This window comes from Cetorhinus maximus, chromosome 6 (assembly GCF_964194155.1).
Source record: "Cetorhinus maximus chromosome 6, sCetMax3.hap1.1, whole genome shotgun sequence".
NCBI lineage: Eukaryota > Metazoa > Chordata > Chondrichthyes > Lamniformes > Cetorhinidae > Cetorhinus > Cetorhinus maximus.
Window position 1 is genome coordinate 101,781,424 of NC_135884.1, and position 27,892 is coordinate 101,809,315.

Genomic DNA, 27,892 nt, shown 5'->3' on the forward strand with positions numbered 1-27,892 from the left:
CATCGACGTCCCCATCCCGTGAACGAATTTTTAAAAAGTGTGTGGTTGCAGTAAAGCATATGAATGTCAAGAATAAAGACTGATTGATAGAGATTGGGGGTATGGTGATTGAGCAGCATATAAGGCTAATGGTGTGATTGGTAGGAAATGGTTGTCACTGACCTTGATCATTCACATGAGATCATTGAATTTCTTGCGGCACTATATTCAGGTTCTTGAGGCTTGATTCCTGGCATTGACCATCATGGCTCTCTGAGCGTATGTCTGAGAGGCCTCCTAGCCCCCTCCAGATAGATGATGCCTCTCCTCCCTACCAACTCCCCCACCAAGACCTCCACTGCAGTGCCCATGTACTTTGGAACCTGCGCTCTCCCATGTTGCGCCATTCTTCAATATTCCCAGGTTAGAATCACTTCCTGCAAGACTGCCAGCACCTGCTGCGGCCAAAATGCGTCTCCCTTTGAAGAGATATTAACGTTGGCTGAACGCTGAAGTTATTGAAATGAACAGGTAACCCAAAGTTGGTGTGCTGTCTGCATCACAATCAACAGGCTTGGGTTAATTGAGTGTTACAGTTCCTTGTTGTGTCCCCTTTCAGGGACTATCAAATTTAACTCCCTGGGTAGAATTTTAAGGTCAGCGTGCGGGTGTGCGCCCGACCCGATCGGACGTGAAAACGCGTGTGATGACGTCGGGCAAGCGTCCCGACGTCGTCCCATGCTCGCGCGATATTTCGGTCAGCAGGCACGCGCGAGTGTCGAAAGTGCGCCCGCTGACAATTAAGAAGACAATTAAAGTTGTTAAGGTTCCAATCGTCCCTGATTTTTCATGGTCCATCCAACCTTACAGTTTGCAGATGGGCGAATCTGCCAGGTGGACTTTGCATTCTTGATGAAACTTCATCCAAGGGCGGGAAGAGATTTCCGTTATTAAATTAAAAAATTTAAAAGTATGAGCAGAATTTTCATCATGCGACTGATTCTGAAGCATGGACTTTTTTTTCCGGATTTTAAAATCTTTATTTCATTGTTTGTAAGTATTTAGCTCCCCAAGGCAGCTCTCTGCTTTCAGGGAGCTTTCATTCAGTGCTCACGTCAGTGCCCACCCTGCTCCCGCCTCCACCCTGGCAGCGCGGTGCATTTCAGCACCCGTTTCATGCTGGCTGGCCATTAATTGGCCAGCCAGTATGAAATCGCAGTTGGGGGCTGATCGCAGGGGGCTGTCGGTTCCCTGTCTGCTCCTGGGCCTGCCGATCATGCCTGCACACTGACCTAAAAATCCTGCCCCTTGTATATTTAGGAGGCTTGTTCCATTTAGTTATACAGCAATGAAATTTTGGAACATTAAATCCTTACATCATAAACATGAGTAACCCTGTCTCTGGGTTTATATAAGCTACTTAACCATGTGATATTTTCTATATTATTTGGGATTTGTAATAAATTTTCTGCTCATTCACCCAAAAGGCAGTGCTGGAACCAATAACTCATAACAAAAAGAAAAATAAGAAGTAAAAATATATAAGGCAGGAGTTTGAAAGGATTGCAAAACTAACAGTGATGGAGGAGGCAGTGGCATACTAGTATTGTCACTGGACTAGTATTCCAGAGACCCAGCGTAATGCTCTAAGGACCTGGGTTCGAATCACACCATGGCAGATGGTGAAATTTGAATTCAATAAAAAAAAGATGGAATTACAAGATCTGGTCTGGCCTACATGTGACTCCAGACCCACAGCAATGTGATTGTCTCTTAACTGCCCTCTGACCAAGGGCAGTTAGGGATGGGCAATAAATACTGGCCTAGCCAGGGGACACCCATATCCCATGAATGAATGAAAAAAACAAGGAACAAGATCATACATTATGTTTTTCGATCTTAAAATGTCAACCTGTATAAAATTGCAAAGATAATCCTACTAAGTTTATTGTGTCACAACAGGAAGCAAAGAGGTTTTCCAACATAGACAAGTCCTGGATGAAGATAATGAGCCGTGCCCATGAAATCCCTAATGTGGTTCAGTGCTGCACAGGAGATGAAGCTATGGTCCAGCTGTTACCGCACCTTTTGGAACAACTTGAAATGTGTCAGAAATCATTAACTGGGTAAATGCTATTACTGTGAAAAGTTGTCTTAATTTTGAGCTACATATTTATTATTGTGGTGAAAATCTATTGGGACATTTAGGCTGGGATTTTCAGCCTATTAAAATGAGTAGCTAGGCTACCAAGAGCAGAGGTATAACACCCTATTCCTGTTGTTCAAGCAAGTGAGAGTTTTTTCTGTCCTTTGCCCTTTTCCCTCTCCCTCCTATTACTGGTCTTTGGATAGCACTTTCAAAGAACTAGAACAGATAAGATGGATCAAAGGGCATAGTTCTCTGCTGTATGATTCTATATTTCCAGATCCTTGCCCATATGATGTCATCCTCGGCCTCTGCCAAACAGTGCTGGTTTTTAATGGGATTTAAAAAGGTGTTTCTGGAGACTCGTCCTCTACTCTCTGTGGCCATATGCTTAAATTAAGTGATCACTGCCTTTTACCTGGCATAGCACAATGTAGTGGAGATGAATGTATCAATGTATAATCTCCAATTTATATACAAGTTACTCTACTAAACAGTAAGTCAGCTAAAAGCAATTGAGATCTACATACCAATGCTGAATTGGTTTTGCAACAATTTCTCAACCTTCAGGTGCTGTGATTTTGCCCTGTCAATATATTGAGCAATTGGAAAAACTGTGGGTGTAGTTGTGACAAATAATTTTGTTTTTTGCTTATCAGACCTTCCACAATGAGTGGGAAGGGTACATGAAGGCCAGTGAGTGAATCAAAATGTCTTTTTGGATGGACTGCCTTGTTTAGTCAATTGCTGTGCCATGGATGTTGGGATTGCCATTCATTGCATTGTTGGAAAGTGAATGAGCATTGATGGTCTACCATCTTAGATAGTGATCTTCCAGCCCACATAGTTAACAGTGGGGAATGTCCCAACCCTTAAAGTGGCAAGCATGATTTTTGCATTAACTCTGCACATGACTGTGCTCTAAGGAGCTATCATGGACTTGTGAATATTAGACTTCTGCAGTCTTTTGTTGTTGAATCTTTATAAATGGTGTAGATCTGCAGTAAGGGACCAAGATTACAGAGCAGAACCATTTCTATAACATAAATTGGGTATCAGGAGATTGCAGTTGTTCAGGGCACAGGACCACATGGAACTTCATTTGAAGGTATGCTCTTATCTCATTTGGCTTGCAGTTCTTTGTTGTTACTGTAATGCAACTTATTTACTTGTTATTTCCTATGGAGGGATAGTTGAACGTGCTGAAAACAAGACTTAATTTTAACATATTTACATTTTCTCTCCTGCTGCTATTAAATATCAGTTATCTGGAAAAGAAGCGCCTGATGTTTCCAAGGTTTTTCTTTGTATCAGACCCGACTCTGCTAGAAATTCTGGGCCAAGCCTCCGATTCCCACACTATACAAGCTCATTTGCTTAATGTATTTGACAACATTAAATCGGTCCTGTTCCATGAGAAGGTGAGTTTAAATTGCTTACATAACTAATCTAAGCAAATAATATGGATTCCAGTCAGAAAGCTCTTAGTATAATATTAGCTCCAACTACTGATTAGCTGCAACTACTAAAATAGCACAATTATGGAGCATTCCGGGGTGGGGAAATTGGATCAATGTTGATATCCATGATATAGAGCTAACGCTGGCACAGGCATAATAGGCAAATGGCTTCCTTCTGTAATTGTTTTGATTCTGACATATTAACTTTAACAACAAATAATAACATTTAAACTTTTTAATTCAGTTCATCTTCTTGTTTCTAATTCTCTATTTGTCCTATTGGTTAATTTCTTTCTTTTTTTGTAGTTATTCCACCAAATTGGACTGTCTTTTGTTTTATAGGTTTATACCATTAACTATACTTTAAGACCAGAAATTTTAATCATAGCTCATTGTACTTATTATCACCTAATGTCATGTTTTCACTGGGGTTGTTCTCCTTAGAGCAGACAAGGCTATGGAGAGATTTTATAGAAGTTTAAAATCGTGAAGGGCTTAGATTGAGTAAATAAAGAGGAACTGTTTCTGATGGCGGGCCAATACGAGATGGCGCAGATTAAAGGTGATTGGCAATAAGAGGCAGAGGTGATATGATGAAAATCGTTTTTACACAATGAGTGGCTAAGGTTTGGAATGCACTGCCTGACCTGCAAAAGTGAATTGAATAAATACTTGAAGGACAAAAAATTCCAGATGTAAGGGGAAAGAGTGGAAGATTGGGCCTAACCGGATTGCACTTCGAACGATTTGGTGCACTCAATTGGCAGAATGGCCTCCTTTTGTGCCGTAATAATCTATGAGTCCACTTAAAAACTCAGAAGGGCTGATTGCCTTGAGTATTATTGCTGGTGACCTCTACAGCCTGGCAACATCCAGTTAAGCAAACTGTGAACAGTACAAAAGACATTGGAGTCTAAAGTCCTTGGCACTTCTGGTGCACTCAATCCAACCATAACTGCAGGCTTTGTAAGGGGTGAAACCTCTACCTTCTCCTTATAAGGCCAGCAGCACAATGTGGAGGTGAGAACAGGACCACTGTCAGAGACACCCAATGTGGAGGAGTTCCCCAATCTCTAGTTCTCATTGGAACCATCATAGGATTAGAATTGTTGGCCAAACGGCAGAAATGGACCCCAGCTAGGCACCTAAACTGAGGTTACTGCCTTGACTTCTGAAACAACATATGGATTTCTTTACTAAAAAAATAAATTTAGACCCCTTGCAAAAGTGAAACCACCAATTTGCACTGGATTTTATGGCCTGTTAGGGCAAGTAGCCCTTGAAAGTGCCCCTGGTAGTATGGATACCCACCATTTACATGTAAAGGAAAAACTCCTCCTGATTCTATGAGCTTTGGGGTCACCTCTTCCCCTTGTAAAATGTACTGAGATATTCCTTTAACAAACAGAGCCATCTAAATGTAAGTTGATTTGGTTGCTATTTTTACACTGATGCCAGTTTCACTTTCTTTGCTGTGCTGTTGCTAACTGCATGTGCTGCAGCAGATTTGAATTCCAAGTTATTCAAATTTATTTTCACTTGTATGTGTGTAATTCATTTCCTTGTCTGCACATTCTCACCCTTCATTGGTTTTAAAGAGTTAAAGCTATGTATTTTGTTCTATTCTAGCTCCACAATCCACAATCCCTTTAGTGATTTGATAAAAAATAAAATGATTTGGAGTAGTTCACTATATTCACCAGAAAACCTCAGTGCTTGAAAACTGTAAGGATTGTTTAGTGGCAAACCTCTTGATTTTTATGAAATGCACCAACAGCCTCTGGTGGTTGTAAGATAGTATTGCTGGGATTCTGTTAACAACTGGAAAGACCTGTATCTGCATAATGCCTTATCAAGTCTCTCAGAAATAATATAAAGCACTTCATGTGCAGTTAATTACATTGAAGTGTAGTGACTATTGTCATGTCAGCAAGTGAGAAGAAATTGAGCTGAATTTTATGGACCACCTGCGGGCGGGAAAGCTGGTGGGCTGACCTGTAAATTAGGGCGCCATGCCATTAGCAGTGTGCCCACCGCTGGCCAACACACCCCTGCCCCCGCTGTGATTTCGAGCTGTGGGGGAGGCATTGCCTGCATATGGCCTAACTGAGGCCCTTAAGTGGACAATTAAGCCCAATTAAGTACCTCATCTCACCGTCTGCTCATTTGACGGGTGGTGTGAGAGGCCAGTGCTCAATGTGCAGCATGGCAGCTTTAACCCTGCGGCTATTGGTTAGCTAAGGGTTGGGGGGGATGACTCTTTTCTGGCTCCTGGTGCCAATCGGAGAACCCCCCTCCCCACAGTTTTGTCTCCCCACATCTCCCCTTCCTCCATGCCCTGTCCAACAGGCCTCCCATCCCCTTTGCTGGGGCCTGTCAGCCTGGCCCCAGCAAGCTCCTGGATATACTTGAATGTCCGGGTCCATTGCTAGACGCCCTGCAGTACAGGCAGTGGTCGTCGCTCCTACTGGCGCTGCCGGTGTGCAGAGCTGCTGGCCTCCAAATGGCCAGCAGTTCTATGACATGGGACTTTCTCTTGGAGATGGACGGAAGCCTCACCTCATACTAATTAAAGGGCTGTCACCCGAAAAAGTTAAAGCAGGGCAAGCTGGCAAAGCAGAGATGGGCTCACAAACAGTCTCATAAACAGTAATGAGCAAAGATAACCAGCTATCTAATTTTTTGTTCATGTTGTTTGAGGAAAGAATGTCAACCAGGACCCTGGAAGGACTTCCTGCAATTCTTTGAATAGTGCCTTAGGATCTTTAATATCCACCTGCATAGGTAGACAAGACTTCAGTTTAAAATCTCATCCAAAGGACGGTATCTCAAACAATGTACTGCTATACTGCAGTGTCAGTCTAGACTTTATGTTCAAACCCTAGACTTACGCTTGATGCCAAAATCACCAACATAGCAGCAAAAGTACTATTAATTGTATTAGGCTGACAAAGCACAGTGGCAAGAATTCCTCTGGGTTCTATTTGCAGTGACATTGTAAATACGTTTATGAAGACCTCCTCTGATATTTCTAGCCAAGTTGTAGATAGGTTCCTATAATAGTGAATTCATAGATACATTCTAATCTTAGCAGCGGCAATCTTCACAATACATTAATGATGTCATACACATAGGATGGAATTTAATGCCCTCCCCCAAGGCGAGTTTGGCACAGGGAAGCATTTAATTGGGCAGGAGGGTGCCAGGTGGGGACACCACCTCCTTCTTGCCTCTGCCCCAATTAAGTCCAGGGAGATAAGGCTCATGGACAGCCTACCTGCCCTGATGCCACTGGTATTCAACCAGTGGCAGGCATAGCAGTTACCACGTGCAAAGCCCGCAAAACCCTGTTGAGTTTGCTTGTGGGCTCTCAGGTAAGGCCTCTCATTCAAAGGCGCTCTGTGTCAGATCAAAAGACCTGTCATTGGGAAGCGGGGAGCTGCAGAGAGCCATCCTCTGTCTATTCTTCCATACACCCACCCACCCTGCAGCCAGTGAAACTCTCCCTGTGACCCCGATCTGCTATCACTCATCTGTGGCCTGGGTGCCTCGCTGATCCTGGGATCTCTGGTGGGTGCGTTGCCAGCAGTACCATCATTTCCTTGGTGACGCAGATGGCAATGAGGAATCTCCAGCCTCTGATTGGCCAGCAGGTCTTGGGGCGTGGGATTTCTGTCCCGGGGTCTTTGATCCTGGGGAAGGCCTGATTAGCACTTAATATAGTGGGCCTTCCCCATAGGCGGCAACATGGGGCTCTCACCGGCTGTCCAGGCCCCCGTTGCCTGGATTAAATTCCGCCCAGAGTAACCAGAGGAATTCTTACCAATCAAAGTACTTGCCTGATTAGTTTGTATGAAACTTTACAAGCTGAGACATTAATTGAAATTATGTTTTTAATGGTCATGAAATCAGCTGTATATCTTGTATGGAAGTGTGTTAAGCAGTAGAAACATGGTTCCTAGCACAATGTAATGTTTTGGGTCACAGTTTCACATTTTTGCTGTACAGATCTATGATCGCATATTGGCTATATGCTCCAGAGAAGGGAACATTATTGAACTTGATAAACCAGTTGCCACAGAAGGGAACGTTGAAGTTTGGTTGAATTCTTTGCTTAAGGAGTCTCAAAGTTCACTGCAAAGCATTATTCGGAATGCTGCCTACATAATACAGGAAGAACACTTTAACCTTATTGAATTCCTGAATACTTTCTGTGCCCAGGTAAGTTGGGAAATCAGACAATTAGAACATGGTTTTTTCTTAACTGATACAAAAATATATGTTCTGAAAGATGACAGTTATCCAAATTTATAATGTAACAAATTCTTTATGAATACTGGGATAAGCCTTTTAAAGGCTAGATCACCAAAGTTTTATTTCTCCAAAAGGCATATTTAAAAAAAATATACACTTCAATTAACATGATTTTCTTTTAACATTAGTATGTTAGAGTGTTAGCTTTGTATGGGTGCTGAATTCCTATTGCTTCAAGTTCAGATGGTGAAGGCCAATCCCCAACATATTTCTGAACTAATGAGCAGTTTTAGTGCTAATGGCTGCTAGCCTAGGTCTGTGGCAGGTGTTGAGGGAACCGACAAGAGGGAAAAACCTACTTGACCTCGTCCTCACCAATCTACCTGTTGCAAACGCATCCATCCATGAGAATGTCGGTAAGAGTGACTGCCACACAGTCCTTGTGGAGACAAAGTTCCATCTTCACATTGAGGATACCCTCCATTATGTTGTGTGGCACTACCACTATGCTAAAGGGAATACATTTTGAATAGATCTAGCAACTCAAAACTGGGCATCCATGAGGCACTGTGGACCATCAGCAGCAGCTAAGCAGTATTCGACCACAATTTATAACCTCATGGCCTGGTATATCCCTCACTCTATCATTACCATCAAGCCAGGGGGTCAACTCTGGTTCAATGAAGAGTGCAGGACGGCATGCCAGGAGCAGCACAAGGCATAACTAAAAATGAGTAATCAACCCGGTGAAGCGACAATACAGGATCATTTGCATGCCAAAAAGCAGAAGCAGAAGTGATAGACAGAACAATGGATTAGATCTAGGCTCCGCAGTCCAGTCAGAAATGGTGGTGGACAATTAAACACTAATTGGAGGAGGAGGGGCCACAAAGATCCGCATCCTTAATGATAAAGGAGCCCAGCAGATTAGTGCAAAAGTACAAAGCTGAAGCATTTGCAACAATCTTTAGCCAGAAGTGCTGTGTGGATGATCCATCTTGGCCTCCTCCTGAGGTCCCCAGCATCATAGATGCCAGTCTTCAGCCAATTTGAGTCACTCCATGTGATATCAAGAGACAGCTGAAGGCACTGGATACTGCAAAGGCTAGGGGCCCTGACAACCTTCCGGCAATAGCATTGAGGCCTTGTGTTCCAGAACTAGCCGTGCCCCTAGCCAAGCTGTTCCAGTACAGCTACAACACTGGCATCTACCCGGCAATGTGGAAAATTGCCCAAGTAAGTCCTGTCCACAAAAAGCAGGATTACTCCAACCCAGCCAATTACCTATCGCCACCCCCCAGCAGTCTACTCTCGATCATCAGCAAAGTGATGGAAGGGCTCGTCGACAGTGCAATCAAGCAGCATTTACTCAGCAATAAACCGCTCATTGACACTCAGTTTGGGTTCTGCCATGGCTGCTCAGCTCTTGACCTCATTCTTGCCTTGATTCAAACATGGACAAAAGAGCTGAACTCCAGAGGTGAGGTGAGAGTGACTGCCCTTGACATCAAGACGGTATTTGACCGAGTGTGGCATCAAGGAGCCCTAGCAAAACTGGAGTCAATGAGGATTAGGGTGAAAACTCTTCACTGGTTGGAGTCATATACACCTAGTACAAAGGAAAATGGTCCTAGTTGTTGGAGGTCAATCATCATGCTCCTGGGACATCACTGCAGGAGTTCCTCAGGGTAGTGTCCTGGGTCCAAACATCCTCAGCTGCTTCATCACTGATTTTTCTTCCATTATAAGGTCAGAAGTGGGGATGTTTGCTGATGATTGCACAATGTTCAGCGCCATTCGCTACTCCTCAGATACTGAAGCAGTCTGTGTCCATATGCAGTAAGACCTGGACAATATCCAGGCTTGGGGTGATAAGTGGCAAGTAATGTTCAAGCCACACAAGTGCCAGGAAATGACCATCTCCAACAACAGAGAATCTAACCATTTCCTCTTGACATTTGATGTAATTACCATCACTGAACCCCTCTCTATCATCATCCTGGGGGTTATCATTGACCAGAAATTGAACTGGACCAGTCATATAAATACTGTGCCCACAAGAGCAGGTCAAAGGTTGGGAATTCTGTGGTGAGTAACTCATCTCCTGACTCCCCAAAGCCTGTCCACCATCTACAAGTCTCAAGTCAGGAATGTGACTGAATACTCTCCACTTGCCTGGATGAGTGCAGCTCCAAAAACACTCAAGAAGCTCGACCGCATCCAGGACAAAGCAGTTTGCTTGATTGGCGCCCCATCCACCACCTTAAACATTCAAACACTCACCACCGACGCACAGTGGTAGCAGCATGTATCATCTACAAGATGAACTGCAACAACTCACTAATGCTCTTTCAACAGCACCTTTGAAACCTGCAACCACGACCACCTTAAAGGACAAAGGCACAGATTCATGGGAACATCACCACCTGCAAGTTTCCCTTGAAGCCACACACCATCCTGACTTGGAACTGAATCGCTGTTCCTTCACTGTCACTGGATCCAAATCCTGGAACCCCCTTCCTAACAGCACTGTGGGTATACCTAGACCACATGGCCTGCAGCGATTCAAGAAGGTGGCTCACCTCCACCTTCTCAAATGCAATTAGGGATGGGTAATAATTCCACGATGGATGGTATCCTCAGTGTGAAGACACAACTTTGCCTCCACAAGGGCTGTGCGGTAGTCACTCCTACCAATATTATCACGGACAGACGCATCTGAGACAGGTTGATTGGTAAGTATGAGGTCGAGTAGGCTTTTCCCTCTTCTTGGCTCCCTCACCAGCTGCCACAGACCCAGTCTATCCGCCATGTCCTTTAGGACTCAGCCAGCTCAGTCTACTGAGCCAATCTTAGTGATGGACATTGAAATCCCCCACCCAGAGTACCCTGGGTGCTTTTTCCACCCTCCATGCTTCCTCCAAGTAGTGTTCAACATGGAGGAGTATTGATTCATCAGCTGAGGGGAAGGGGGGTTGGACAGCAGTTGGTTGTAATCAGAAGGAGATTCCTTGTCCATGTTTGACCGGAATCCATGAGACTTCTTGGTTCCAGAGTCAATGTTGAGGATGCCCAGGGCTCTCCCGACTGTATACCACTGTGCCGCCATCTCTGGTGGGTCTGCCCTGCCTTTGGGACAGGATATACCCAGGGGATGGTGATGGTGGTGTCTGGGACATTGTCTGTAAGGTATTATTCCGTGAGTATGACTATGTAAGGCTGTTGCTTCACTAGTCTGTGAGACACATCTCCCAATTTTGGCAAAAGCCTTCAAATGTTAATAAGGAGGACTTTGCAGGGTCAACAGGGCTGAGTGTGCAATTGTCCTTTCCGGTGTCTAGGTTGATGCTGGGTGGTCTGCCTGCTTTCATTCCTTATTGACTTTTCTGCAGCGGTTTGATACAACTGAGTGGCTTGCTAGGCCATTTTAGAGGGCATTTAAGAGTCAACCACATTGCTGTGGGTCTGGAGTCACATTTAGCCAGGTAAGGATGGCAGGTTTCCTTCCCTAAAGGGCACTAATGAACAAGATGGGTTTTTACAACAGTCGACAATAGTTTCTTGGGCACCATTACTGAGATGAGCTTTTAATTCCAGTTTTATTAATTATTAACAGTTCCATAGTGGGATTTGGACCCATATCCCCAGAGCATTAGCCTGTGATATTACCACTATGCCACCACCTCCCCTTTTGAAAGGAAAAAGATTCAATGGTAGGCTTCTGAGACAGGGAAGAGAGGAAAGTAGGCAATGCACTTTAACACCATCTGCAACTTGTAACTCAGATGAGAGTCTAGGATGAGAGGGGAGTGGGATGTTAGCAGGAGGATGAGCATATTGTCACCTTCAGTGGTTTCACTCCCACTGCTGGCCATAGCCTCAGCAATGGATGTTTCTGTAATGATCAACACTATCTCCTCCATGTGGTTTGGGACATATAAGCATGCTTCCTTCTGGTTAGCTCCTGGTGCCTCCAGTTGTAAGCTACCTTGTCCTGCACGGAAGAGGGAAGCGTGTCAGCCTCATGCAATCCCTTTGGCTGATGTGGCTGAAATGGTTGAATAGCTGGCACTGTGTGTAAGCTGTCAGATATGTGTGAAGGTGAGGTCAAGCATATGAATTCTGGTTGATAGAGATTGTTAGTTGGTGAGTGCTGGGGTGTGTGGCATTGAGCAGTGTGTGAGCCTAGTGGTGCAGTTTGTTGAATATGGCATTTAAAGATGCAGTCACTGATTTTGACCACTCATGCAAGGTTACTGAACATCTTGCTGCACTGCCTCCAGGTCCTTCTGTCTTGACTTCTGACATTGACCTCTAGGCATGTCTGTTCCTGCTGTCATCTGAGTATGTGTCTGGAAGGCCTCCTGTTCCCTTGAACATCTGTCCTACATTCCACCTTCTCTACTAAGCCTTCACTACAGTGTTCGAAAATCTTAGGGCACATTCTCTCCCATGTTGTGCCATTCTTCACCATTTCACAGGACAGATTCATTTCCTGCACGACCATTGGAACTTGCTCCAGCCAAAATGCACCTTCCCCTTTAATAGGTGCAGGCTAGCTTTAAGCCATGTAGGCTAGCTCTAACTGGGTCTAGGAAGTTGTGATTTTGGACTGTCTTGCTGATGCATGTGAACAGCATGATTAGTGTTGGCTTTGCTTAGCCATCATTGACATGAGCAGGCAGCATGAAGTTACCATGCTGCCTGCATTACATTGAACAGGTGTCGGTTAATCATGCATTGAAATTCTCATGCCCATTTTTGGGGTCTATCCAGTTTAGTCTTCCCTCACCCCCCCCAACCCACCCCACAGAATTATAACGCAGATGTTAATGAAATTTGTTATTAATGCTCATCACAGGTTGGCCTTCTTGGAATTCAGATGATTTGGACTAGAGATGCACAAGATGCCTTGAAACTTTCAAAAGCTGACCGTAAAATCATGCAGACAACAAATCAGTACTTCCTGGAAATTCTTAATATGCTGATCGATAGGACAACCAAAGATTTAGATGTTAACGAGCGTGTGAAGTATGAGACACTGATCACCATCCACGTCCATCAGAGAGATATCTTCGATGAGCTGGTAATCATGACAACAGTGGTTGTAATATTTTTTTCCTTTTGTTAATCTGTGCAGAATTCATACAAATATATTTTTTGGTGGTTGTCATCTTTGTATTATAACTTCAACACAGAATATCATTACCATAAATATTTCAAATCAGTTTTTATAATCTGAAATGACATCCATGCAAAAGATTGGCAGAACATTTAATTTCTCAATTAATTAATTTGGAAAAAACAGCAAGATAAATTTTGATCTTCCTATTTTATAATAAGGTGTCACCTGATTAAAAAGGCTTTCAGCATATTTAAACCATTAGGTTTTATTCCAAAGGAATTGTTTTTTTTCCTCCTCCTTATTCCCTTTCTCTTTTTGTTAACTATCTTTTGTAATTGCACAGATACATTTCCAACACAAATAAGAAGTGCATGTCTCCAATGTTTCTGGTGGATTAGGTTACATGAGGTGAACTTCCTTGGGGATTGAGACACTGTATAAAAGATTGAAAACTATTCAACTTCTATTTTGTGGGCTATGGTATTTACCTTTGCTGGGAATCAGATTATCAACATCATTGTATCGATCCCACTATATTCAGCTGTCAACAAATTGAAACAAACTTGCTGCATAATTTTGTTTTAACATGCATAGAAAGGTTCCTTGTTTGGATCAAAATTACAAAGTGAGTTCTGTTTTTCTTCTTTTAATTTCCCACAGTACCGGATGCAAGTAAAATCTCCAACTGACTTTGAATGGTTGAAGCAATGTAGGTTCTACTTCGATGAAGATGCTGATAAAATGCAGATATCAATTACTGATGTGGATTTTACTTATCAAAATGAGTGTTTGGGATGCACTGACAGACTAGTTATCACTCCACTCACTGACAGGTACAAATGTTGTTGCTCTTCACTTGAATTGCTGAAATCTGATTGACTGATAGCAGTGTATTATGTTAATATTGGAATTCTGTCACAATGAAGCGCAAGCTTTAGTTGTAAGTGACAGCAGCCATTACTAAGATTAGGTCATTATTCTTAAGTATATAGGAACCGGTTTCCACCTGTGTAGGGGAGAGGAAAAGGGAGTCTGTGCCTGTGTTCTCTGAGTTATGTGAATAAACATATGTTAATGAAGTACTGATTCTAGATTCTTTACTCTGTGAATGAGCAGCAAGTTATAACATGTTACTGGAATGCATGTTCAAAATGCTGCTTTGCTGCATGTCATCCTTTGTGGATTTTACTGCCCTTCCTACTCACTAACTATTCCCACTTACCAAGCAACAAGTAATTTTCAATGCTATTACCCAGGACTTGTTCGAAAATATTCTTCAAGTTTTGCTAATTCAAGGTGAAAAAACTAATTTGGATTCATATAAGCAGTTTATTCTGAACATGCCATGAGCCCATTGAGCTCAAAGCATTAAAATTCCTGTCAAAGCTTATAGCACATGCCACAGCTCGGTCTTTTGCTCCTGGCACATCAGCAACTCTGCTTTCTGACTCTCTTGCCCGATTTTTTTTCTCCCCTTTCCCCTTATTTTTATCCTTGAAGTTGAGGAAAATCGGAGCTGGTTTTGTAGTTGTTGCATCAAAGGTGAGCATCAATTACCAAACACTCCCAGATCAGGAATAGGATGAGCCTGATGCAGACTAAGGGCGGAATTTTCCGAGCCCGCTGGCGGTGGGCGTGATAGGTGGAGTGCGCAGAAAATATGGCAGGACCCACTTCATGACAGCATGAATGCAGGTCGCGATCTTCCGCTCAGCCCGCCGACAGCAGGCCGCGTTTCCCTCCATCGGTCGGCGGGGAGCTAATTGTAAACATCAGCATATAATTAAAGGGCCATCCCACTAGGCTCTTAGAACTCTGCCGTATCATCTGTCCACGTCAGCAGGAAAGCACGCCGACGTGTTTTACAACAGCACGCAGGCAACGTGCACTTGGTGGCCTTCACTTTGTGGGAACTGAGGTGAGTGAGCAGCAGCGTTCTCCACAGCTTGCTTGGTGTTTACAGGCCTCAGGGGCGCCGGTGAGGTGAGGAAACTGATCCTTGGCCCTGGAGGTGACTACTGATGGGTGGGGTTGTCTGGGGGCAAGTGCTGGCCAGCCTCGGAGGTGACCGCTGAGGGGTGGGAGGGTGTCTGGGGGCAAGTGCTGCCCTGGCACTGCATCCTACGCACAGGCAATTGAGGTGGGGAGCAGGATAAGCGACAGAAATGGCCACGCATATGGGACACATGCATAAACTGACCATGCCTCTGCAACTAAGACAGATCAGGCACAGTCACAGTGATATGATTGGGGTTGGGCTCCTAGCCTGCCTGCCCATGCAAGCGTCGCGGAGGCACCAAAGGGCCTCCAAGAGCTACATACCTTACCACTCTGACCCTCTCCCCACCACCCCCACCGGCTCAAACTTCGAGTCCACCACCACTTTATTGGACCGCAGAGCAGTTGGACTGCACGCGTTGTACAATCTCCTCGCCAATGCTGACCATGTAGCAGTCACTGCTGGAGGCGCTACAGCCCCTTCTAATCTCAGCATCCTGGCTTGGACCAGTGTCCCCCATGTCGCAGGTTGGCAGGGCAACCATGTAGCGCACTCATCTCTGACCTTCTGAGGGGCGACTAGCACTTTCCAGGAAGCCTTAAGGGGCAGTCACACAGAGCCAGGAAAGGTGCTAAGTGCAGCCATGATCACCATGTCTCTGTCTCTTTCATGCTGCAGGAGGACCATGTCAGGATCATGGACCCTGGTGACCTAGCTGTATGCCTGATGGCCTACAGAGACTGTAGAAGATGGAAGAGAGAGTGACTGAGGCACCTGGCCGCTCAAAGGCAGGAACAGCAACCTCATAAATAAGGGACAGCAGGAGATCCCACACACACTGCCCAGGAACGACAGCGAGCCATGGCTGGTCAGCGCCTAGTGACACCTAGGGTCTATAGGTGCCACCTGCCATTCCTGCAGATGACTGAGAACCAGTGTTGCCGACAACTGCACATGTCTAGGGACCTGGTAGCTCACATCTGCCACTTACTGCAGGACTTGGCGCCAAGGGGACATCCACTGCCAATGGCTGTGAAAGTGACCACGACTCTCAATTTCTATGCCAGTGGCTCCTTTCAGGGCTCCACAAGTGACCTCTGTGGGATTTCATAATCCACCACCCACAAATGCATCTAAGAGGTCACGGATGCCATCTTCTCCATGGCACACAACTTTGTGCATTTTGCCCAGGACTGGGACAGCCAGGATGCAAGGGCCATTGGATTCACCCTGATCTTGGGATTCCCACAGGTGCAGGGTGCGATTGACTGCACTCATGTGGTGCTCAGGTCTCCATCGCTACAGTCAGTGGACCTCATCAACCGCATGGCTTCCAGGGAGTGTGCATGACGCCTACATTCTGAGTCACTTGCAGATCCCTGCAGTCTTCCAAGGCCCACAGAGGCTGCAGGGTTGGCTCTGAGGGGACAAGGGCTACCCACAGAGGTCGTGGCTGATGACACCTGTGCAGTCATCTCAGACTGCAGAATAGGTTCATGTAGCAGCTCGCAACTTGGTGGAGCAGACCATCGGGATGTTGAAGATGCTGTTCTGGTGCCTGGACCGGTCTGGTAGAGCTCTGCAATACAGTCCGCAGAGGGTGTCATGCATCATCGCCATATACTGCGCCCTTTACAACCTAGCGCTGCAACAGGGTGAGGAGCTGGCTGAGGAGGAGATGGAGGAGCTGCATGTCTCCTCCGATGAGGAGGACGGTGACGGGATGAGGGTGAGGGGGCCCTCGGTGGTGACGACAACTAGGATGAGGCTCTCGCACTAGCTAGTCAAGGCAGGCACATTTGGAAGGCCCTCATAGCTGCCAGATTTGTGGAGGATGATGATGACATGCAGTGAGGTATCTCCATAGACCCTCACATCGCAGTTGTGAACGTTTGACTCCAGTCTGGCCGATACCCTCTGTGAGAATGTTCCTCATGGAGATGCAGTGGAGGCCCTAATAGTCGCTTGATCGCAGGAGGATGATGACAACATGCAGTGAGGACACTCCATAGACCTTCACATAGCCTCTGAGAGTGTCTGATTCCTGTCTGGCCAAGGGCATCTAGCTTGTGCTTCATGATCAGGGCCATCTCAGAGACTCAGCCATGAAACTTTAGATGCATCTAATGCTGTGTCCGCCTTCAGCACCTCAGCCCTCCAGGAGCTGGTGCACAGCATCACTGGTGGCGGCCAGCGTGATGCAACAAAGAGGTGATGGCAAGCGGGCAAATGAGAGCCCGCCTGCCATGAAAAAGCTGTATTTCGTGAGAGCGAATATATAATCATACGGCGTGAAAACCCGCCATTTTCATCAGCAGGTAGGACTCCATTTCACCTGCCCACTACCGTACTTGGTGGAATTCTGGGAAAATTCAGCCCTAAATGTTCAATCAATTGCACCCAAAAGCAAGTGTTACCCCTCTACTCTCTGAGGAACAGCTTCTATTGCATCAGAATACATTTCTTTATTTCCACACTGGTCATGCATTGTCCTGTCTGAGTGAAACTGCTCATTTAATTAATGTTGTGGACTGCTTTGTGCGGTCAGTTCTCACACGAAAAAGCTGAGTTGAGATTGCCCAAACACATTGCCCAAAAACACTGCACAAAGGAGCCGAGAAAGAGAGTTAGTGAGAGAGAAATTTGGAATTACTGTCCTTTGGATGAGATGCTAAACTGAGGCCCTATCTACCTTTGCAGGAGGATGATACCATTCAAACTCAGGTTCTAAAAATGAAAAGTTAGTGCACTATTTCACTGTAGTACCCAATCTCTAGTAATAGCCCCAATTTTAGTTTTAGATTCCTAACAGTTTTTAATTTAATAAGCTGTAAGAATTTAAGATCCTTTTATTCTTTTTGTTACACATCTCAATTTTCCATTGGTACATAGTATGTCATAAACATAAAGTTTTTTTCATCCATGTAGTTGCTTCCCGCACTTGCCAGATAACTGCATAAAGTAACAATTACTATGAGATGGAAATAAACTTCTACTCTCAATATTGGCTCCCTGTGACTCTTGGTGGAATCAATCTGTTGGTTGAATTATGTACATTTCAAAACCTTCCACAAAAAAAGTAAACATGCTACGTTTATAAAATTGTAGTACAATGGCCCACAATTTCCTCGAGCCATTGTCAGTATGTATTTGCAGTATAGTTAAGGTGCAAAAGTCACAGCAGGTTATGGAATGAGTGGCTTATGCCATTACACATGACATGCTATAATTTCCAAAATAAGGTTTTTGGAGTGCTTTTCTTCTCTGATATCTTGGGGGGAAATACATGAACTTTCAGGAAATAAACAGGATCTCTGTTAGGTCACAAAGTACATGTTTAATTTTGCAGTAGATAGAATTGTAGGATCAAACAGCACAAAAGGAGGTCATTTGGCCTATCGTGTCCGTGCTGGGTAGTTGTACAGCCAAGTTTGTGACTGATGAGAATTAGCAACTGAAGAATGTAGGACAAAGACAACTGAACATAAATCGACATGTGTATGGGTGAGAGAGTGAGAGGTTGGGTAAAAAATATAAAAAGAACGAAAAAGTTAAAATTGGGAATTGATGAGATCAATATTAAAAACGTCTAAATTAATTTGTAAAACAATTATTTATTCGATTGAATTACTTCTGTGTGTAGCTTTTTAACAGGTGCAATTACCTTGCACCGAGTGGTCCAATTCAAACTCTACTTCGAACAACATCAGTGCAACCTCGAGAATATATTAAATTCTGTTGTGAGGAGTTGCAATATTTTCCAATTTGTGGAACTATAATTTCTCAACAGCACAAGGTAGAACGTTAAACAGAGAATGAGCATCCAACTTTAAACTAAAAATTCTAGCAAATATTATTGGCAATCTGATCAACCAACTATTCTTGCAGACAATACTTTTTGTGCAGAGCCATTGATTGTCCATCTCACTTCTGAATAGCTGCAATCCTCACTGTGGAGTATTTAAATCGTCTTTCCAAAAAACTTGAGGATCAGGGTGCATGGTCTAACTTACACCGTTCATTGCCCATATCATAATTGCAGGAAATTCTAGGCCACTATTTTGATTATATTAAAAAAACTAGCTGACTGGCTACATGTGGTACATACATGTGGTATTCTCATTTTTGCATGGAATAATTTTTTTGAACTCTACCACTAGTGTCCTTTTCAAAACTACATTCCCTTGAGAACTGAATGCTTTCAATTCAATTTATCCCATGAATGATTTTTTTCAGATGCTACATCACTTTAGCCCAGGCTATGGGGATGAATATGGGTGGTGCTCCCACTGGCCCAGCTGGTACAGGAAAAACTGAAACAGTCAAAGACATGGGCAAATGTTTGGGCAAGTACGTGGTGGTGTTCAACTGTTCAGATCAGATGGACTTCCGAGGCCTTGGCCGAATCTTCAAAGGTAATAGATGTAAGAAAATTACCAATCTGATTAGCTGTGGCTACCTATTACACAATGAGGTTGAATTAATCTATGCTATTTTTATTCATTATGTTAGGACTGGCGCAGTCAGGTTCTTGGGGATGTTTTGATGAATTCAATCGGATAGACTTGTCTGTACTTTCAGTAGCTGCTCAGCAAATAGCCATAGTCCTGACTTGCAAGAAGGAACGCAGAAGGTGTTTTATATTCACAGACAGTGGTACAGTAGAAATGAACCCAGAGTTTGGCATCTTTCTTACAATGGTGAGAATCAAACACTTTTGTTAAGCGGCTGGCTTCATTTATAGGTAAATTAAAAGAGTGTAATTGATGGGCTGCAAGTAGTCCATCATTACATTATCGAGATGACATTCCCACTTGTTTGGATCCTTTGTTTGTATCTACTTAATCCGCCATGGAGATTCAATGTACAGACCCTCCACTGAATCAAACATCCAACAGCAACATGATTTGTTTTCGAGCAATATTCTCTCTAAACTCAATATTGGAAGCTGTATTTAGTGAAAATTTTAGGAATTGTAGGAAGAGGAATATAGGGCGAAGGATGAAAATATGAAGATAAAGTCAAAGATTGCAGTTTTTAAGAACTTTATTGAACACACTGATTAGAGTGCATACAAAGCAAACCAGATACTCTTGCCCTGCCCAGTCAGTGGATGTATTTGTTGTAGTACTGCCTGGGAAAATTTAGCATGTATGTAACCTGCAAGTTTAGCATATAGGCAAAACAATTTACATTCCACAGTGATGTTAAATCATTATGAGTAGATTTTCCAAGTCCTTGCCTATGGCGAGCATTTTGACCATTGTCGGTGTGTATTGATCAGGGTGTTAGTGTAAAACTGACCTGATTGGAATGAAGCAGATTGTGAGTCACTAGAGGAAGTGTTTTACACCACTTCTGTTTGACATTCTGTAGAGTGTAAATCCAGTTCAGTGTTGAATCTGGTTTGTAGTGCACTGCATCTGCTTAATGCCTTTCATCCTGTTCCTTAGTTGAAATATTTAGAGAGCAAATTGTGACCACCCCACTATCTAAACATTTATTTTTTTCAGTTGTTGGATTGAGAGCTCTGTGCATTTGGGTATCTCGTCACGTGCATGCATGTGGTGCACATGTGTGCCTGTATACATGCATGTGTGTATCCGGGCAGTGCAACACTCTCTTTTAAATAGAATGGCTGAAGTTGTAGCCAGGCAAAAGCCAACAAAGGGAACAGCGTTTCTGTCTAGCTGGAACCGGAATTCTGCAATGTAACTGCAATCTATAAAATGTTATTTTATCCTTAACCATTGAATGTAATGTATTTAACTGAAAATATGGTTTCGTGTTTAACTAAGATTTGAAGTTTTCTTTCACTAAATAGAATCCAGGTTATGCTGGGCGACAGGAACTTCCTGAAAACCTCAAGATTAATTTCCGGTCGGTGGCTATGATGGTCCCTGATCGACAGATCATCATTCGTGTCAAGCTGGCAAGCTGTGGATTCATAGACAACATTACTCTGGCTTGCAAGTTCTTTATGCTTTACAAATTGTGCGAGGAACAGCTCTCCAAACAGGTTTGCGTGCTAGTCTGAACCCCATGTTTCCCAGAATAAGATTAAATGGTGCAGAATCTGTTGGTCCTTGGATGAGTAGAGAAATTAAAATGTGATTTAACAAAAATGGTATATGCCAAATCTAGGGGTAATAATGCAAAAAATATCAAGTGGTATATTAAAAAAATGTAGAGGAAAAGCAAAAAGGTCTAAGAGACCAGTATAAAATAAGACTGACAGGGAACTTGGGGAAATAGTGGAGGAGTTTATCAACACAAATGAAAACAAAATATTTAAAGAAAAGTTGGGGACAATTAAGAGATGAAATGTGATGAAGTAATTGCAGAGATATCAAATGAGTACTGTGCCTCAATTTTCACAGGAGACTATGATAGTACAACTTAATGAGTACAAGAAGTGGAGAAATTAGACAGAAAGAAACTGATATTGAAACAATTGCTGATAAAGACACCAGAACCTGTAGGCATGCACCTTAGTTTATCAAAGGAACTCTGAGGAAATGGTAGATATTTTTGGATATGCATGAAAGTTGTACCATATAGGACTGGACATAATCTTCAAAATATACTTGAATATTGAAGCTTTGCCACAGGACTGGAGGGCAGCATTTTCCCGTCGGCGAGTGGGAGGTGGGGCCCACTCGCCGACGCGTAAAAGGACGTGCAGTGACATAGGGCATGCCGAGTCGGCTGTGCGCCCGCCGAACTGCCAAAGGCCTATTAAGGCCTGATAAAAATTAAATAATTCAATTTAATGAGTTGCCTATCCAACCTTAAGGTTGGCAGGCAGGCAAAGAGCCCAGGTGGCCTTCGCATTTTTCATGAAACCTCATCCACAGGTGGGATGAGGTTTCATGAGCTGTTTTAAAATCTAATAAAAATTTATACATTTGTTCTTTGACATGTCCCATGAAGGGACATGTTTTAAAAGTTTAAAAATCCTTTATTTTAAAGTTTAAGACTGAAACAAATCTCCCTGAGGCACCTCGGGGAACCTCTCAGGGAATTCCCCTTTCCCCACCTGCACAGGGAGCACACAGCGCTTCCAGGCGTGCGTCATGATGGGCGGGCCTTAATTGACCCACCCACGTAAAATGGCAGCCAATGTAATACCCCTGTTCAAGAATGGAGAAAGAAATAATGGTTTATTTCATATGTGGAAGAAACTAATAAATCAGAATCTTGCACATACAAATGAAATAAACCTAGTGATATCGTGCTGTTAGCACACGACTCTTTTGTGCATATGTTATGCTGCACTATATTTCTATGCCCGGTAACAGAAATCATATTTTTTCAGATCTGTTGAAATAATGGGGTTTCTTTGCTCTTGTGGTATCAATATGTGCAGTAAGGCTCAGCTTTTTGTGTGAACTGGCTGAATTATGGAATTAAAAGTCACAAAATTTACATTTTGTTATGGATTTAGAAATTTGAAATGGGAACTTCTTTCTGCACTTGCAACTTTGCTATGTAGGTTTCTCAGTTTGAGCTTAATGGGCCAGGAGCTTTTGTAAGTGTTATTCTCAGCTATGCTTCTTGAAGCATCTAAAGACATAAATAATTAAGGAGTAGCATTAGGAACAGGTCCTAGCGAAGCATCAAGCCCACAAGATTTGAATGAAATATCAGTGAGGCAACAGACGGGGGGTTGTAAGTCAACAGCAGCAAGTAACACAGTGGATCTGTTGGCAGCTGGTCTTTGTGCAATTCTGGGTAATCTGTTCTATTGCAAATAAACAGAAAGTGCATTAGGGAGCTGGGCTGTACCTAGTCCAGGCTTACTGTGTTCTAGGAACAAACAATCTTGCCTATGTTGTAAGCAGGTTCTCTATATGGTGACAGAGTTAAACTGAGCCAGCATAAGACTGCGTTCAAGAGCTGTAGTCACGTTTGTTGATGATTTCCCATTTGACTTCATGTTGACGGGATTATTGAAAGAAAGAATTTCTACATAGTGCTTTTTCACTTTACTCAGAATAATCATAGAATGATTACAGCACAGAAGGAGGCCATTTGGCCTGTTATGTCTTTGCTGGCTCTCTGCAAGAGCAACTCACTTAGTCCCACTCCTCCACACTTCCCCATAGCCCTGCAATTTTTTCTCTTCAGATAATTGTCCAGTTGTCTTTTGAAAGCCACAGTCGAATATGTTGTTTACTTTGTATTGTTTCCCTTTGTTCTTCCTACCAAAATAAATCACTTTACACTTCTCTGCATTAAATTTCATCTGCCGCTTGTCTGCCCATTCCACCAGCTTGTCTGTATTCTCTTAAAGTTTATCACTGCCCCTCTCACAGTTCACATTGCTTCCAAGTTTCGTGTCAGTTGCAAATTTTGAAATTGTGTCCTGTACACCCAAGTCTAGGTCATCAACGTATATCAAGAAAAACAGGGGTCCTAACTCTGGCCACTGGGAAAGCCCACCTTCATCCAATCCGATATTATGGACAGAAGAGAGAGGCAAAACTGAACTCCTTTATTTTCTTGCCGTCTGTCCGTAAGCAGAGGGGTTTTTTTGTTCTAAATTAGGTTGTGGCACTTATTCCAAAAAACACTTTTTCTGTGTAGTCAATTTTTAAAGTGACTCGCAGGAAACTCTCTTAGGATTACATCAGAAGTTTAGTTCATTCACACATTCAAACTCAGGGGAAGGGGATGATTGCAACTTCACACACACAAACACACATACATGTACAGTAAGGGGGATAGAAAAGAGGGGATTTACAATTATAAATAACTTAACAGTAAAAAAAACACAGAAATAGATATCAGTTCATGTGTTTGCCACAGTCCAGAAAGTCAGAATCCAGGTTGGGGGGTGGGGGTGGGTCCTTCATGGAGTAGATCCAGTTCAGGTGGGTTCCTGGCTGAGGACAGAAGTGCAGAATTCCTTTAAAGTTGATGGAGATGCGGTGAGATGAGGTTGATGTACATTGATTTGGTCTGCTTGGCAGATGGTGGCCAGTGGCTTCCAAATGACAAGCTTTGAGGAGGGCTTGTTGCAGGCTGCTTGGTCAGCCTGGAGTCCTGCTGTTGGATGTTTGCAGGTTGGAGTTAAATCAGCAGGCTGGTCTGCTTCTGAGTTCTCAACTATATATAGAGAAACCAAAATTTTACGCAAGCCATGTGACCTCCTTCCTCCACAATGATTACATAAGAGAATGTTTATCTGGTGTCTGGATCTGGCTTTTGTTTGGTGGCTTATAATGTCCCAGTAATTAGCCTCTGAAAGAGTCAATATCCATATTGATGACCCTGTTCCAGGTAACTATTGTCTTGGTAGACCCTCACACTCCACTAAAGGGCTAAGCTTATAAAGATGTAAATGACGTCCATTTCCTTTCAATAATTCCTTTTTGAAATGAACTTTGATAGTCCCAGATGTGAGATTCCATGAACATCATGTCAAGGCATGTCTCCAGTGCAATCCATATAATGCCTTAGTGGTCACCTTACAATTCCAGACATCAGGTGACTCGTGGCAGCCATCTTTTGGCTCAGCAAGGTTTATTTTTAAATAAGCAGAAAAGAATAAAGCTTGGTTTACATAGTTTATGATTTCTTCCATGTCTTATGTCACTGAAAAATAACTATTTACTATTATTCTGTTTCTTGTCACTCAGCCAGTTTCATATCCGTGCTGCTATTATCCCTTTTATTCTCTAATTTTGCTGATAAGTCTGTTATGTGTCGCTTTATTAAATGCCTTTTGGCATTTAATGCACACCACGTCAACCGCATTACCTTCATGAATCCTCTCTGTTACCTCTTCAAAAAACTCAAGCAAGTGAGCAAAACACAATTTTCCCTTAACAAACCTGTGCGGGCTTCCCTTAATTAATCCATATTTGTCCAAATGACTGTTAATTTAGTCCTGAATTATCATTTATAAAAGCTTTCCCACCACTGATGTTAAATTGATTGGCCTGTAGTTACTTGGTTTATTCTATACCTTTTCTTGAACAAGGATGTAGCAATTGCAAGAGTGTAGCATCTCCAGTCCTCTAGGACCACCACTGTATCTAAGGAGGATTGGAAAATTTTGGACAGTGCTTCCGCAATTCCCACCCTTACTTCTCTCAGTAGCATTGGATGCATGACATCTGGTCTAGGTGACTTATCAACTTTTAGGTATAGCCAGCCTATCTAATAACTCCTCTTTATTAATTTTTAGCCCTTCCAGTGTCTCAAATATCTCCTTAGTAAAAACAGATGCAATAACTCACCCATGTCCCCTGCCTTGAAAATCCCCTTTTTGGCCCCCAGTCAGCCCCACTCCTCCTTTCACCACCCTTTTTCTAAAACTAAAATACATCACAGAACATAGGGGGGAATTTTCTCACCGTTGGTGGAGGGGGGGGAGGGATGCTGAGCGGGGGGATGCTGAGTGGGGTGGGGGGATGCTGAGCGGGAGCGGGTGCGGGCAGACGCGCTGCCCAGCGACGTGCACCCGGAAGCGCTTAGCTTAGTGTGGGCGGGGGGAGGAGGGAGAGTCAGGGCCTGCACTTTTTCGCGTATGTGCGAGAAAGAGTGCAGAAACCTCCCTGAGGCATGGAGCTACACCAGGGAGATTACTTTGATTGTTATTATTTGAAATAAAGAAAAAAAAATATTCAGACATGTCCCCTCATGTGACAGTGTCACATCAGCTGGGACATGTCAATGAATTTTAATAATTTTTATTTGATTTATAAAGCCTTCATGAAACCTCATCCCGCCTGTGGATGAGGTTTCATGATAAATGCGAAGGCCGCCTGGGCTCTTCGCCTGCCCGCCAACCTTAAGGTTGGATGGGCAGCTCTGTTAATTCTTTTAATTGCTATTTAAATGGCCTTAATAGGCCTTTGACAGTTCGGTGGGCGTGCAACCGATTCAGGATCTGAATGACATGCGGTGACATCGGGACGCACGCCCGACATCACCACACATCATTTTATGCGTCAGCGAGCGGGGCCCACCCCCGCACGCCGACCAGAAGATTCAGGCTATAAAGTACTTTGAAATATAGTCACTATTTTTTGTACACAAATATGGCAGGCATTTTGAACATGGCAATGCCCCAGTAACAACAATGAGATAAATGACCAGGTAATCTATTTTAACATTGCACAGGACAGCAGCAGGACTTTCCTGCTCTTCTTTGAATTGTGACTTGGGATCTATTCTGCAAAATGCAGTATAGTTTTACTCAATTTGTGTGCATTGGTTTAATTACAGACTGAAGGGTCAATTGCTGTAAAGGTCCTATAAAGCAGATTGAGCATTTTTAGTTCAGTTCTGAGAATGCATGGGCTACCATCTCAACCGTTCCTAATTTAGAAAGCCACAGTATGGCTAGTTTGGGAAATGGCAAAAAGTGTCACACTGACACAGTTGTGGTTACTCTTCTGAGGCTGGGTCTCAGGTATGTTATTGGATAGAGTGCATGGAATGTTACTTTACGCCTGATTGTGCCATACCTGGTCTGGGGGTGCAACACTGGGCCAAGGGCAGAGTTTGATTCCCCAGCAGTAACACCCCTGACATTACTGAGCCTATAAAATAGAGTAAAAAGAAAGAATAAGCTAGAATTTGGTGTAGTTTACATACAAGCTGATGAGTATCGACAGAATATTCCAAAATTTGGTCCTGACTGCAAGTTATAGGTATGAAAATTCATTGCCAACTTTCTCTGCTCCACCATGATTACTGTCTGTGTGTTTTAGGTTCATTACGATTTTGGACTCCGCAATATTTTGTCCGTTTTACGAACACTTGGAGCTGTCAAGCGAGCCAGCCCCGAAGATACTGAATCTACAATTGTCATGAGAGTTCTTCGAGACATGAATCTTTCCAAACTGGTAATTCAGTTTTCTAGTTATTTGCCTTGATGGTATTTAAAATGCTGCACCTTATCCTATAAGATAAATTTTGTGTTTAAAAAGATAAAATATTATAGCCTTGAAATTCAATTGTACAACATTCCTGTATGAGCAATTATAATGTGCTTCATGGAGCTCGCCCTCAGGAACGATGGTGGAGGAAATAGAACAGTCAATTGAGTTGAGCAGAGAGTTTGAGGAGGGCGAAGAGGGGAGAGTGCACCATATTTACAGACGATTTGGAGGATGGTTTACTTGGTGCTGTGGACTGAGAGAAAACTGGACGGAGGTTTTGAAGCAAGGAGTTTTGGATGTATAACTGGATGGCAATGGCACATCTGAGGATTTTAGCGAGGAATTTGGGGTTGTACATAGGTTGGTAGTTGGAGATAATGGAGAGGTTGAAACATTTTGCCATAAGATATATTGACAACAGTTTTAATGAGCGAAAGTACAAAGCCTAAAGAAAGGAAACCATAGATTATATTAATGAACATTGGGCCAAGGGGTAGTAACTGTGTAAAGAGGAGCTAAGCTCCATGGATAAAGCTGCGGGAAGGGAGATATACCATAGTCAGCAAAATATGTGACCAGCTCATAGTATATAACTTCAAATAATTTTTTGGTTCAAAAATACATGGACCAGGATGTTACAGTCCCTCCCGCCTGGTAGAATATTATGGTCCTGCTGAACTGAATGGAGATTTAAATGGCTCGCCACATCTGCCGGGGTGAGACACTGCGGCAGGGCCATAAAATCCTGGTCGTAAAATAATTAACTATGACCACTGAAAAAGAAACATTATTAAGAATGTATAATAAGAAAATTAAGGAAAGACTGAAAGCAATGGACCTCTGAACTGGAACAAAAAAACTTAGAGAAAAAGTTGGAGGATAATTTTATTATATAATGCATTCAGTCCATAATTTGAAGTAACAACAAAGCACCCAGACATCTTATTTTCATCCTGAAACACAGCCAGTAGTACCTGTTTTATTTTCATAAGGCCCAACAGGAAGCCTGGGTACTGAGATTTCCGTTGAGCA

General features: G+C 43.2%; 1 protein-coding gene across 1 annotated transcript in view; it reads left to right on the plus strand.

The window, feature by feature from the left end:
- The window catches only part of LOC144682303 (dynein axonemal heavy chain 5-like), a 319,205-nt gene that overhangs the window by 136,970 nt on the left and 154,343 nt on the right, over positions 1-27,892 (plus strand). Inside the window, exons 31-39 of the mRNA XM_078544778.1 lie at positions 1,942-2,105; positions 3,390-3,546; positions 7,594-7,806; positions 12,701-12,925; positions 13,625-13,797; positions 19,200-19,378; positions 19,476-19,663; positions 20,788-20,982; positions 26,690-26,824. Coding sequence (XP_078400904.1) covers positions 1,942-2,105; positions 3,390-3,546; positions 7,594-7,806; positions 12,701-12,925; positions 13,625-13,797; positions 19,200-19,378; positions 19,476-19,663; positions 20,788-20,982; positions 26,690-26,824 — 1,629 coding nt within the window. The remainder of the gene's footprint in view (positions 1-1,941; positions 2,106-3,389; positions 3,547-7,593; positions 7,807-12,700; positions 12,926-13,624; positions 13,798-19,199; positions 19,379-19,475; positions 19,664-20,787; positions 20,983-26,689; positions 26,825-27,892) is intronic.